At 45.6% G+C, this 13425-nt stretch overlaps 1 protein-coding gene across 4 annotated transcripts in view; it reads left to right on the plus strand.

Annotated features, from left to right (window-relative positions):
- The window catches only part of HEN2 (RNA helicase, ATP-dependent, SK12/DOB1 protein), a 50247-nt gene that overhangs the window by 14328 nt on the left and 22494 nt on the right, over nucleotides 1-13425 (plus strand). For all 4 annotated transcript variants that reach the window (XM_086806057.1, XM_086806055.1, XM_086806054.1 and 1 more), the window contains exons 3-5: nucleotides 5426-5740; nucleotides 5833-5937; nucleotides 6030-6098. In XM_086806057.1, the coding sequence (XP_086662183.1) occupies nucleotides 5426-5740; nucleotides 5833-5937; nucleotides 6030-6098 (489 nt within the window). The remainder of the gene's footprint in view (nucleotides 1-5425; nucleotides 5741-5832; nucleotides 5938-6029; nucleotides 6099-13425) is intronic.

The following is a 13425-nucleotide window of genomic DNA, read 5'->3' on the forward strand; positions in this document are numbered from 1 at the left end:
GCTGTGTAGGCGATATCCATGTCTCTCGTGTATAGAGCTGCCATAGGTCCTGTCTCAATACTCTGTTCCTCTCACTATGAGAGAGACGGATATGTGGTGCATCCCTGTCATACTGGAATGGTGGTAGATGATCCATGTCTAGGCCATGCTGTGAGAACCAATGTGTGACCTGTGCATACCATGATCCTTTGTCTCCTGCCTCAGCCAGCTGTCTAGATGCCTCAAAAGCTCTGTATGGCAATGTGTCTTGTGGCATCTTTCTGAATCTGTCTAGCAGGCATAGTCTGGAATATGGCCTCTACCATCATAGGAGGTGCAGCAAACTCTGCTCGGATAATGTCATGAGCTACTGACGGTTTGCTGCGTATCATGTGTGCCATCATGAGGGCTGTGGTCTCTCTATCTGTGTCCACCAATGGGTAGCAAGGCGTGGCGCCCATATCGCTACTCCAAATGTGTCAAATAGCCACCCCTTCGTCTGGGGCTCCTGAAAATGCGCCTGGTGGCACTGTCTCTCTAGCATAGCCAATGCTGCATATCCCCGTGTCAATCTAGCTCTGGCTGCTGAACCCATGGTGAAGCACGTGGCTGCTGCAGAGAAGGTAACCCCTAGGTACATGTATGATGTCACCACCTCCACCTAGCATCCTGCTGTGCGAGAGTGAATGTCCGATGTATGAAAGACTATAACCTTGATTTTCCCAAGGTTCACAGTAAGACCCCTGTGTGGAGAAATCATCGAGTGCATGTAGATGCTGGTGTAGACCTCTTGGAGACTCAGACACTAATACGATATCATCAACATAAAGCATAATATGTACTGAGGTACCTGCTAGATCAACTCCATCTCTGCCTCCCCGTGTAATGAAGTCAGCCACCTCATCAATGTATAACCCAAATAGCGTGGGGGAAAGTGGGCATCCTTGCTTCACACCAATGGTGCTAGCAATAGTCTTGGACATACCTCCTGGGCATTTGACTCGCCCAAAAACGTGCTCATATAATGCATAGATGCCCCATGTCATATCTACTGGTATGCCAAGAGACTGCAGGCGCTGAAAGAGCCTCTCTCGTGGTACTGTGTCAAATGCCTTGCAGAAATCCACAAAGCAGGAATAGAGCTTTCTCTTCCTCACTCTGGCCTGATCAATCATACATCTCAAAGTGAATACATGGTCAGTGGTAGAGAAAGCTCTCCTGAATCCTGCCTGCCCTGATGAGCGTAAACCAGCTCGCTCAGCATATAAGCTAAGCTCTTGCTTCAACACTGCACCATAGAGTTTGGCCAACATGTGGCCAACCATAACCGTCCTGTAGTTGCTCGGATCGAGCATATCCCCTATTTTGTGGATCGGCACAATGGTGTGCATCGTCCACTCCGCAGGCAAACCCTCTGCTAGTGCCCTGTTAAACAGCGAAAGAATCTACTGCATATATGAGATGCTCACCCTGTAGGCCCATATGGTCGGCGGCCCGTCCATGCTGTAGGCGGCGGATAGCTTCCTTTACCATCGAGTGGGTAAAGAAGCTAGCTGTGGTAGGTCGAGGCTCCTGTGGCTGAGGTATAGGTGGTTGCTGTGGGGCGTGGTATAGGCCCTCTGCATATGTGTGCCATGTGTGTGGGTTTGCAATAGGTGTCGGTGTCCGGGGCTCTCTGAAGTGCCGCCATGAGATAGGGCTATCTCTACTCATGAAGAAATGGAAGATCTCTAGCTCCTGCATCTCTGCAAAGGCCTGCCTTTTGCGGCGAGTAAGTCTCCTCATCTCTCTCCTCGACTCCTGCTCTGTGATGGCTCCCAAGGCTCTCTATATGCGGAGCCGTGAGTATAGGGCTCTGCACTCGTCATCATACCATCTGTTCTGGGGCATAGTCCCAGATCTCACAGGCTCTCCTGAGTGGACACGATGTGGGAAGCTCTGTAATGTAGCCGTGTGTAAGAGTGATGGCAGCTGGCCTGTAATGGTATCCATAGGTGCCAGGGGATCCATGAGTAGGAGCCCATCCTCTACTCTGCCAGTGTATATGTCTGCCATGTCATGTGTGAAGTAGATGGTAGTGTGTGGCGTCGGTATGTGGGGGCTGGTGATACTGGTGATCCGGCTAGTGAAAATGCCAAGTATGTATGATCTGCCCCAATAGGACGAGGTGGAATGGAGAATGAGGTGACAAGCTGTGTTGCCTCCAAAGACCCCATAATGTAGTCTACCACTGTGCCTCCGGTCCGTGTATGACCCCCATGTGGGAAGCATGTCAGCCCTCCTAATCCCGGCCACTGTAGCATCCCGTTATAAATAACGAGACGATGCCTGGCTCCCAACTCTAGTAAGTGGTCCCCATAATGTCCTCTGTCTGGTCCAGTGTCCTTTGATGCCCGACTAGCCCCTATCTCCTCTGGATCCACAGGGTGGAGGATCTCCATGTCATCATAGTCATACACCTCACACTGTCTGCTCTGTGTGGGCATTGAAGTCACCCGTAAGAAATACTTCCCCTAGTGTAGAATAATGCATAATCTCCTCTGACAGACAAGTGTATGGCGAGGCTCTTGTCTCCTCTTCCTGTGGCATGTCCTTTGTAATGACATAGGAGGATCCTGATGGAGGAAAGTAACATAGGGCTATGTATATAACCCTGTCCTGTGAGAGCTGTAAGCTGATCCACATGTATCTGGCCTCTGGATCTTGTGCTACCACTCTCAGTCTCCCCTGTAGCTCTCGTCTGAATAGAACTGCTACTCCCCCCGACCCTCTCGAGGTACCCTGGCGTGTGGTCCTCCTGTATGCCGACTCCCACTGGAATCCTTCTACTCGAGGTAGCCCCCTCTCTGGGCTCTGATGTGTCTGTCAGAAGTATGATGTCTCTCCCCACCATAACATGCTCCAGTCGTCCAGGCTGCACCCATAGTGAATCATTACAGTTCCATACTGCCATGTGTATCTCTGTCAGTGGCCTGGTTTGTGTCCCATAGGCCCCAAACCGCTAATCCATGGGCTGGCCATCAATGATGACCCGACCATCTTGATAGAAGGCCTTCATGCCTTCTCTCCTCGCGTGTAAGACTCGTGGCATGCAAGCTCCCCTATGCTCTAGCTGCATCCTCGTGAGATCATCATCTAAGAAAATAGGAGCTCCCTCTAAGCCTTGTAGTATGACCCTCTTCCTCATGAAGGTGACCCTCTCCGTCTCTCCTGCAAACTGTAGGATGAGGGCTCGTTTGCGTGTTGAGTCTTTCCCGACTCTCCATGCTTTGGTGAAGGGGAGAGGGTCCTCTTCCTTGTAGCCTAGCTTCATGCATAGAAGCTGTCCATCTTTCTCGGGAGTGGAGTTGGGTGTCTCGGCTATACCTGTGACTCGAATGTTGAGGCGGCGGGCATGCCTCATCTTCTCCTCCTCAATGGTGGTGTGAATGATTTGATGTTCTTCCCTTTGAGTCTCCTCCCTCACTTCTTTACGGATGTTCTTCTTCACCACCTCAACCCATCCTGATTGCTTGGCTTCGAGTTTTCCCTCCATGTCCTTTGTGATCTCCTTGGAGATCTCTTCTTTGATGGCCGTGAGAGTGTTGTCATTGATCTCCCCTTCTTCGTTCTCGGTGTTCTTGACGGCTACTAGTTCCACTTTCAATGCACTCACCTCCTCCTTGAGTGCTGTGTTCTCTTGTTCAAGGTCCGTGACCCGTGCTTCGAGGGCCATGATGTGCCGGTGGAGTTTGTTCTCCACCTCATTGAGGTTGGATGGAATCGGATGTCTTCTTGTTCTCCTTGATTATTGCCTTCATTGTCGTCTCGAGGGCCTTGAGTTTCTCTTGGAGACTCGGGGCCATTCCTCGAGATTACTCTGCAGCCCTTCCCACAGGCAGGGAGGAGAGAGAGAGAGAGAGAGAGAGAGAGAGAGAGAGAGAGAGAGAGAGAGTGTTATGTTGCTGCCTTGGGGGCCTGAGCAAGGGTGCGTGGGCAAAAGGGGGGCATAGGACCTAGTGGACAGGCAAACGGGCCAGCATAGCGCCAGTGGGGCATCGAGGCGGAAGGGCTAGTGGGCGGCAGTAGCGAACAGAGAGGGCGGCGATGCACAGAGGAGGCGCGAAGCGAACAGGGAACAGAAGCGGGGAGCAGCGAAGAGAGAAAGAGAGAGAAAGAAAGAAAGAAAGATATATTAACGTCTACGAGAGGCCAAAGTCGGCCTATGAGACAAAAAATAATACAACTGTGTTCTTCCGGTCATCGGAAGAAAAGAAAAAGTGTGCATGTGTCTGGATACAACTGTGTGAGAGAGAGAGAGAGAGAGCAAAGTGGAAAGGTACGTAAGGTACGGTACGAATCAAGTACGTAAGATACACATTCAAGTACGGGTTGAGATTTTGAGGTACGTTAAATACGTAAGGTATGTAAAAACATAAAAAATATACTATATAGTGTATATATATATAGAAAAATGAATGAAAAATTGCAAACTTTAAATTTGAAAAACAATTCATTTTTGAACAACACCACAATTATCAAAATGAGAGTTATCAGTAAACAAAAGCATAAATAGGTTTCATGAAATGGAATCACTCAAACGTTCAGTACCCATGGCTCAAATGCCACGGGTTACATACTACAAGCAATCAATCAAAATTTCAAAGTTGAAAGACAGTTTACTATCTAGAGATTCCAAAAAATAATAGTTCTAGTCACTAGTGTCACTAGCACTGCACATTGCAGAGCGCTCAATGATCAATCCACTTCATCACCATCAGATGATGATGAAGATGAAGAGTCAAGATCTCCATCTGTCAACATGTTTCCTTTGCTATCATACTCTGGTGCAATGGTGGTGACCACAGCAGCTAGCAACGCATCATCATCATCTCGCTGTGAAGTTAGTAGTACCAAAAGTATGTGCATATCGTGCACACATAAGTTAAACAAGAAAGTGCATGTATCCTCACCTGCTTGGGTGTCCCCAACGTGTGGAGAGGGCTAAAAGCGGCGACGGTGGCCGGTTAAGGCCCAAAATGTTTTTAAAAACTGCCACGTATGGCCAATGAGGTGATAGCTCAAGTGGTGAAGGTGTTTGCCTAGGACCAAGAGGTCTTGGGTTCAAACCCCCCCTTAGTGCTTCCTTGGCGGCATTGCCTACGGGTGGATAAATAAGCGCCTACGGGCGGTAAAAAATTGGTAACTATGGGAGGATCTTGGGCCAAAGGCCAGTTGGGAAAAAAAATAAAATAAATTTTGCCACGTACGGATCCGTACCATATGGTACAGTACTGTACCATACACTAAAATGTACCTTATCATAAGGTATGTACGTACGGATGCAAGAGAGAGAGAGAGAGAGAGAGAGAGAGAGAGAGAGAGAGAGAGATTACAGGTTTCAAGGGTGTCTTTTTTTGTTTTGTGATTTTGAGGCTAACTATGCTCATGTTTGCCCTTATTTCAGATGATCAAGGAAAGGAAATTCCAGCCTGTCATTGTATTTAGCTTCAGTCGACGTGAATGTGAACAGTATGCCACATCTATGCCCAAAATGGATTTCAACTCCGAAGAGGAGAAAGGTGTGGTCAATGATGTGTTTACAAATGCGATACAATGTCTTAGTGAGGAGGATAGAGAGCTGCTTCCAATCAAATCGATTCTACCTCTTCTGGAAAGAGGAATAGCAATGCATCATTCGGGTCTCCTCCCCATTGTGAAAGAGGTGGTGGAGATTTTGTTTCAAGAAGGCTTGATCAAAGCACTATTTGCTACAGAAACGGTGGGGTCTTCTGGAATAGTGGTACTCTTCAATATTTTGTTTGTTATGAATATGAGATCGAATTGTCTGAGAAAATTATGCATGTACTGCAGTTTGCTATGGGCTTGAACATGCCTGCCAAGACTGTGGTATTCACTGCTGTTCGAAAATGGGATGGGGATAGTCATCGCTGGATGTCCTCGGGAGAGTATATTCAGGTTCAGCAGGCTTGGAATGTAGATTGCTTATGGATGTTTTGATCAGACTACGTAGTTTTGTCATGTTTGTAAAATTCTTGTGTTTTTTGCAGATGAGCGGAAGGGCTGGGCGTCGTGGTAAGGACGAACGGGGCATATCTATAATAATGATTGATGAACAGGTATTTATGACTTGTAGCATTGACAGCTTTTTCGAGGGAAACAGTCTAGGTTGTGATATAATGTATAAAAGGAGTATTCACGTTGGCAAGTGTTCTAGAAGTTGAAGCTGGATCTCGAACAAACAATTTGGTGTAACTATGCTTGATCCTGAAGGAGTGCTAAACCACTTCATATTTCACCACTCCAGTGAGAACTTTGGTCATTTGTGGGAAAATCGTCTGAGTTGATAGAAGCTGGACCCTAGGTACACGGATGTACAGGCCTGACATCTTGACAACATATGAATGAGGACGAGTGGGGCATATCTATAAAAATGATTGATGAACATGTATACGACGAGCGGGATATATTTATATAATGATTGATGAACAGGTTGCAGTATTGGCATCTTTTTCAATGAAAACAATCAACAACCTAGGTTGGGCAAGTGTTTGGTCACTAGTTTATGATGAAATGTATAAAACTATTCACATTGCAAGTGTTCTAGAAGTTGAAGCTGGATCTCGAACAAACAATTTGGCATGAGTATACTTGATCCCTGTGCTAAACCACCTCATATTTCACCACTCCAGTGAGAACTTTGGTCAGATGTGGGAAAATGGTTTGAGTTGATATAAGCCGGGCCCTAGGCACACGGTTAAGGTTCTCATGTTTCAAGACATCCTTGCCTCGGATGAAAGCAAACATACATGCTACTGGGGGTAACACAGAGCTACTTCCTGGAAGTGTAGGCAGTGTCAAAAAAGTGGAAGGTGCTGAAAGCATCAGCTTATCCATGTAAATTGGAATGAACGCATGAGTGTGTGCTCTGAATGCTATGGATGGAATTGAGACGGAATTTAAGGGATTAACTTGGACTGACCATCTGATATATGATGAGCAAATTCGACTTTACCTTGGGTTGACTAAGAGTTTGAAGAGCAGAAGGCGCAAAATGCATCAGCTCAACCAAGGAAAACGAGTGAAAGCTCGAGTCCTTACACCGAACACTATGGGTGGAAGCGAGACAGGAATTGAAGGATTAACTTGGACTGACTTTCTGAAATTTGACGAGCAGGGGGTTTACTAAGAGTATCAAAGTTGGAGGGAAGGGGTAGAGTGGGAGGACCCCACACAAAGCTCTAGACATGATTCAAGCAACTTATGAGAAAGAGTGTGTATCAATATAGGCAAGAATTCTTCAAGTTGATTGCTTGAGTCCCTCACTTGATTTGGAAAATGAAGAGCTGAGAATCCAATACGAAAACAAGTGTAAAAATCAAGAAAAAGAAAAGCAAGAGTATTTTTTTATTTTTTTTGTTGGAAAAACTCTATAAAAACATGCTTGGGTCACTTTTAAGAGGTTCTAGAGTTATCCAGTAGCCAAACACTTTGGGCATTGGAGTGGTGGTGCTTGGGCGAGGTACATAGATTGCTGGTTGAAGTGTTTATAAAGCCTTCGAAGTAATAGTTTAAATATTTAGACTTTGTAACTTGCTAACTAACATGGTTAGTGAACATGTTCTCAAGTTATGGGATATGGGAGCATTCAAGGAGTTTGTACTTAGCTGAACTTGTGTTCAGCAGATCATCATGAATCTGATAGTTAAACAGAGTGGGTAAATCAAACTCTAGGGTATATGCTTCATGCTTATGCTTCTAGAAGATAGGTTGAGTAGGAGGATTCCAGTGGCATAATATGTGTGTAATAGCGCAAAGCAGCATCCTTCGAGTTGAGTCCATTATGGATGTCAACCTAGAACTCTAGGGTATATGCTTCATGCTTATGCTTCTAGAAGATAGGTTGAGTAGGAGGATTCCAGTGGCATAATATGTGTGTAATAGCGCAAAGCAGCATCCTTCGAGTTGAGTCCATTATGGATGTCAACCTAGAACTCTTGTTCATTGGTTTATGTAACATTTAGGTGGTGTGGCTTTTGATTTTTTGAAAGAGCTTCAAGAATGTTTTAATCTGCTTAAGAAAATCTGTGTAACTGGAAGGGCAGATCTCAGATCTAGGAGCACTTGACCATTAACTTAATGGTTGGTATGATGATGAGTGCCGCACCACATGTGATCGTCTCAACCAAGAGGTAGCGACTTGTCAAATCCTCGAGCGTGATGCTCAAAGGATTATCTGCTCTCTCACTCGCCCGCAAGAAACGAGCATATGTGATAAAACAATACTTGGAGATATACTAACACTTCTTGAGCGGCAACTCTGAGGAGGCCTGGCATAGGTTGAGGGAATGATGCCCGCCCCAAAGGGGTTGACTTCTGGCCCCTGACATAACTTCTACTGATGACTATGATGATGAATGAGTGAATGACTGAGTGAGTGTATTACTTGAATGATGTGTGATGCTTATAAAGTTATATATATGTTGAGAGGGACTTGTCGGCCAGCTTAGGCTGTTGTCGGCCTGTTGCTGGATAAAGAATTTAGGAAATATCTTCTAAAATGTTGCGCTTATATTTAATGTTGCCCAAACCTGCTGCCATGCATGTTGTCACCTAGCCGCCTGCCTACTTGGATCCCTGTTGGCTGCCGACAGGACTCCAATGCTCTCCATGGTGATGGTGGTGGTGATGATGATGATGATGGTACTCTGCTGATTCTGATACTAATGCTGATGATACTGATGGTACTACTGCTGATGGTAATGTTGCTACTATTGATGATGCCCTAAATGCTGTCCTAATCAGGGATTGATGATGTTCATGTTGAGGTTTAGCCATGGCACGGGCGTGCACGTGACAAAGCATGTCATCTACTTACAAGACGACTATGAGAATATTGGCACCAATTTTCTTCACATACAAGGTGCTTTCAGCTAGACTATTCACATAACGCTAGGTGGTCAAATGAGCATGTATCTTATCATACCAAGCTCTTGGAGCTTGCTTCAAACCATACAATGCTCTGTAACTTGCATAGTTTAGGTTCCTTATCAAGAACCTCAAAACCAATGGGCTGATTTACATATACTTCCTCTTGCAATCCCCATCCAAAGATACAATCTTGATGTCCAATTGATGCACACTTTCCATCTTTTATGTGCAGCCAATACAGTCACTGAACTGATCGTAGTCATCTTGGAAGTAGGAGCAAAAGTCTCCTCATAATCTATTCCCTTTTTCTGAGAATAGCCTTTGGCCACAAGTCTTGCTTTGTACCTGTCAATGGTACCATCAGATTTTCTTTTGACTTTATACACCCACTTTGTTCCAATGACAGTCTTGCCCTCCGGCAAGTCCACAAGATCCCATATATTATTCTTCATGATACAAGAAATCTCTTCTTGGATGGCTTGCACCCAATGCTCATTCTCCTGTGCTTCTTCATAAGAAGAAGGCTCTTTTGAATCAAAGAGACCCCCCATAGCAAATGCAGACTCCCCATGCTGTATATTCAATGCATGGTTGGAATTCTTCGTATTAGTGGAGCTGAAATTTTCCTAACTTGCAAGGTTTTCAACAACCATCTAGGCACAGATTTGGCTCCTTATATGGCTGTTTGCTCTTCCCTAACATCATCTTCAACTTCTTCCATAGAAGGGGGCTGATTTGCTAGCTATTTCATATGTCTTACATCTTGTTCAACTTGAGGCATATTATCACCAGCCTGGATATTTCCCAGTGAAAGGTGGTGGTTGTGGCTATAGAAACTTCAGGTGGAAGTATTCTTTTGTTAGGCTGTGGTTCAATACTACAGATTGGCACTACATATGCTATCATGGATGAGTATCGTGGTCGTACTAGGTTTATACAGTTGCGGACAACTATTTATAAGGCGGAGGGAATGCCACCAATTGGTCCACCCTCATGTTTTTGACAGTGTCCATTGAGCCCGGACTTATTACACAAAGGATGTGAATGGGGGATTTTTCCAAGTTATGATGGGTTGCCAGACACTTTGGAACTCATATGGATCGTGGATTTGCTCATACATGGCTCTTACAGAGGATATGTGGATTTCAAACAAGACCTGGAAGAACTATGATTGGTCAAAAACTGATGTCCTAGGAGGGGTTGTCCTTTGTGGAGCGTGCACATGAGAGTACAGGGCCTGCTCTCCCTGTTTCTTCTCCCGCTTTTGGGCTGGTTGTTAGCAGCGTTGCACCTGTTTATCTTGTCTGCTGGGCGCCTGCTGGTTGTGCAAACAGCCGTACATAGCAACAGCTATTTTTCTCTCTTGCACTGGCCGTATAGGAGCTGGCTGTGCAGTCGCTTGCTTTCTACTTGCCGACAGAAGCTGGCCGTATAGCGGTTACTTCCCTTTGCTACTGCTGGCCACCTTCTAGATTGGCTGCCATACAAAGGACCAGACTCCTAAAATTTAGGAGAGTTGCTATTTTTGGCCCAACTTTGATGGAAATTCTGTTCGCGTCATTACATTTGTAATTGAGCAGATACCAAAGTGCCTATGACAGAATGTCTACTAGTTCGGATATTTTTAGAGGTAAAGATTATGGGAGAACCCATCTCTTAGATTGGGACATGTGGCAAGAAAGTGGATCAAAGTGAGACAAGTGGCCTCACACTTGTTAGAAAGTGGATCAAAGTGAGACAAGTGGCCTCACACTTGTCACTTCAGTTATTGTGTGGCTCTCCACTTGTCATTCTCTTGCCATTTTAGCTCATGGGAGGCCCAAATCTATAAATTGGAGTCCTTTCTCTTCATTAAGAGAGACTCTCTTGCTGCACACTAGCCTCTACCACTGCTACAAGTTGCCCTAATGATGGGTACTCTCTTTCTCTCTCTCTTGAAGGCTGCCCATGAAGAATGCCGGCTGTTGGAGACTGTTTTGGAGGCTTCCATCGCGAAGAAATACTTAAGGCATGGTTATTTAATCATTTTATTATGATTTCTAGCCATTGTACTTGTTGTACCAGTCCTTGTACTTTTTGTACTTGTTGTACTAGCCATTGTATTGGCTGTACCAACCCTTGTACCTGTTGTACCAGCCAATGATCTGGTTGTACCAACCTTTGTACCGACTGTACCAGACATTGTACTTGCTATACTAGCCACTGTGTACCAACCATTGTAGCTACTGTACCAACCATTGTACCTACTGTACCAGTATTTATACTTGTTGTATCTATTGTACCAACCATTGTACCGATTGTGCCAGCCACTGTACTTGTTGTACCGGCTGAATGGAGAGTTGTACTTGCTGTACCAGCTCTATTGCATGAAGATCCGTGGTTTTTGGGGAAGAATCAGTATCCACACGGAGGTATATGGATTATATTATTGGCTCGGCATTTTTACAGCCTGTGTTCCGGCTTGGTAGCCTCGTGTTGGGCTGTGTTATGGCATTTGTATATGGATAATCCGTCATCTCTCGTGGAGAGAGTAAGGCCCTCAAAGCTTGTACATGATATTATTCTCCTTGGGTAATAAAATACTCCAAGGGGGGGGGTCGGCCAATTCCGGCCTCTATGCGGTGTCACATGTGCAAGCTCCATTTTCAACATTTGTGGATGTTTTGTCCAGCTTTTATGTTTTATGCAAAGTGATGGATATGTGTTAAGGCTGTGGCCTGCTTTCCACATCGGCATGGTGCTAGTACAGTGGACTATGTTATGGCTCAGCCCAGTCTCATTCCCTCTTTTCAGGATTTTATGTTAGGCACTAGGCCGGTTGGAGTAGCAGTGGATCATGCTATCTTGTCCTTCACTCTCACATTTCAGTTCAGCACAGCTCCATTGGGACAGGTCTCCACACACACTCGTTATACCTTTACGAGGGAGACTGACATCGTGTACACGGATGAGATACACAGGCGCTTATGTGCCGAGGAGCTGGGATGGCCATTAGATGAGCTCACTCAGATATTGATAGAGATGCTTCATGTTGCAGCATCAGAGGCATATCCCCATAGTCAGCCTACACGGAGACGATCTGGGAACATGCCCCAGAACGGCTGGTATGATGAGAAGTGCAGAGAGATGAGGATCAGATTACAGAGAGAGGTGCTCATGGGTGTTACCACTCACAAACAGTCACGGATTACCTTCCGGCGCCTAGTGCGACGGAAGAAGAGGGCTTATCTTGCTCAATTAGAGAGGGATTTGTATCAGTTATTTATGAGTCAGGACTTAGGCGAGGCATGGAGACTATTCCATGAGCATTCACCATCACCAGCCATTACCTCCACAGAGATTTGGGGTGAGTATGCAGCATCCTTGTACCCAGCACCAGTACAACCACCCTTGCCAGACCCATCGGAGCCATGCCCAGAGACATGTGCTTTCTTTATTGCTAAGATGGTAAGGAAAGCTATTGACAGGATGAGGACTAGGAGAGCATATGATCATGATGGTTTGGTAGTAGAGCACTTTATTCTTGCCAGAGATATGCTTGCAGAGCTTATTGCTATGATGTTTAACCGAGCCATGTGTGAGGGGTTTTCCTGAGACTTGGAATATGTCCACGATTGTGCCTATCTTCAAGTCAGGGGATCCCATGCTTCCTGGAAATTATCGTACCATCATGATTGGTCACACATTGGCTAGATTATATGCATCTATTCTTGAGCAGGAGTTGAGTAGATGGGCATAGAGCGAGGGCATACGTGCATCAGGGCAAGCAGGGTTCAGGAGAGGTTTCTCCACTCTTGACCATATCTTGACACTCAGAGCTATTATTGAGGAGGGCAGATTATATGGCAGGAGGATTTATTGTTGCTTTGTGGATTTCTGCAAAGCTTTTGACACAGTATCGAGAGCCAAACTGATGCGCAGACTACAGGAGATGGGAATGCCCACATAGCTGATTTGGGGAATCATGGCTTTATACAGGACAGTTGTGGGGCAGGTACGTACTACTCAGGGTATATCTGAGATGGTTCACTCCACTATTGGGATGAAACAGGGCTGCCCCCTTTCTCCCACCTTATTTGGGATGTATGTGGATGAGGTTTCGGACTATGTAGAGCGGGAGGGTGACAGAGGAGCACAGCTAGCAGGGACATGGATTCCGCTGTTATTGTATGCTGATGATATTGTGTTGATCTTAGATTCTCCAGAGAGGATACAACGTCATTTGGATGCATTGCACACGTTTGCACAGGACAGTGGATTGTTTGTTAATCTTGGTAAAACCAAGGTGATGGTGTTTAACACCATAGCACAGTGGGTTAGGAGGTCAGCACCCACCTTTACATATGGTCAGGAGGTAGTGGAGTATACCGATGCATATACTTACCTTGGTAATGTTTTTAGTGACCCACTATTTTCCTTGAGGAGAGCAGCGGAGACCAGATTGACCAGAGCTTATGCAGCATTGGGGAGACTGGAGAGGATGTGTTTGCACGTTCAGTTTCAGGAACCTCGAAC

The sequence above is a fragment of the Cibotium barometz genome, chromosome 12, assembly GCF_041138505.1.
Source record: "Cibotium barometz isolate CiBa-2024 chromosome 12, ASM4113850v1, whole genome shotgun sequence".
Classification (NCBI taxonomy): Eukaryota; Viridiplantae; Streptophyta; class Polypodiopsida; order Cyatheales; family Cibotiaceae; genus Cibotium; species Cibotium barometz.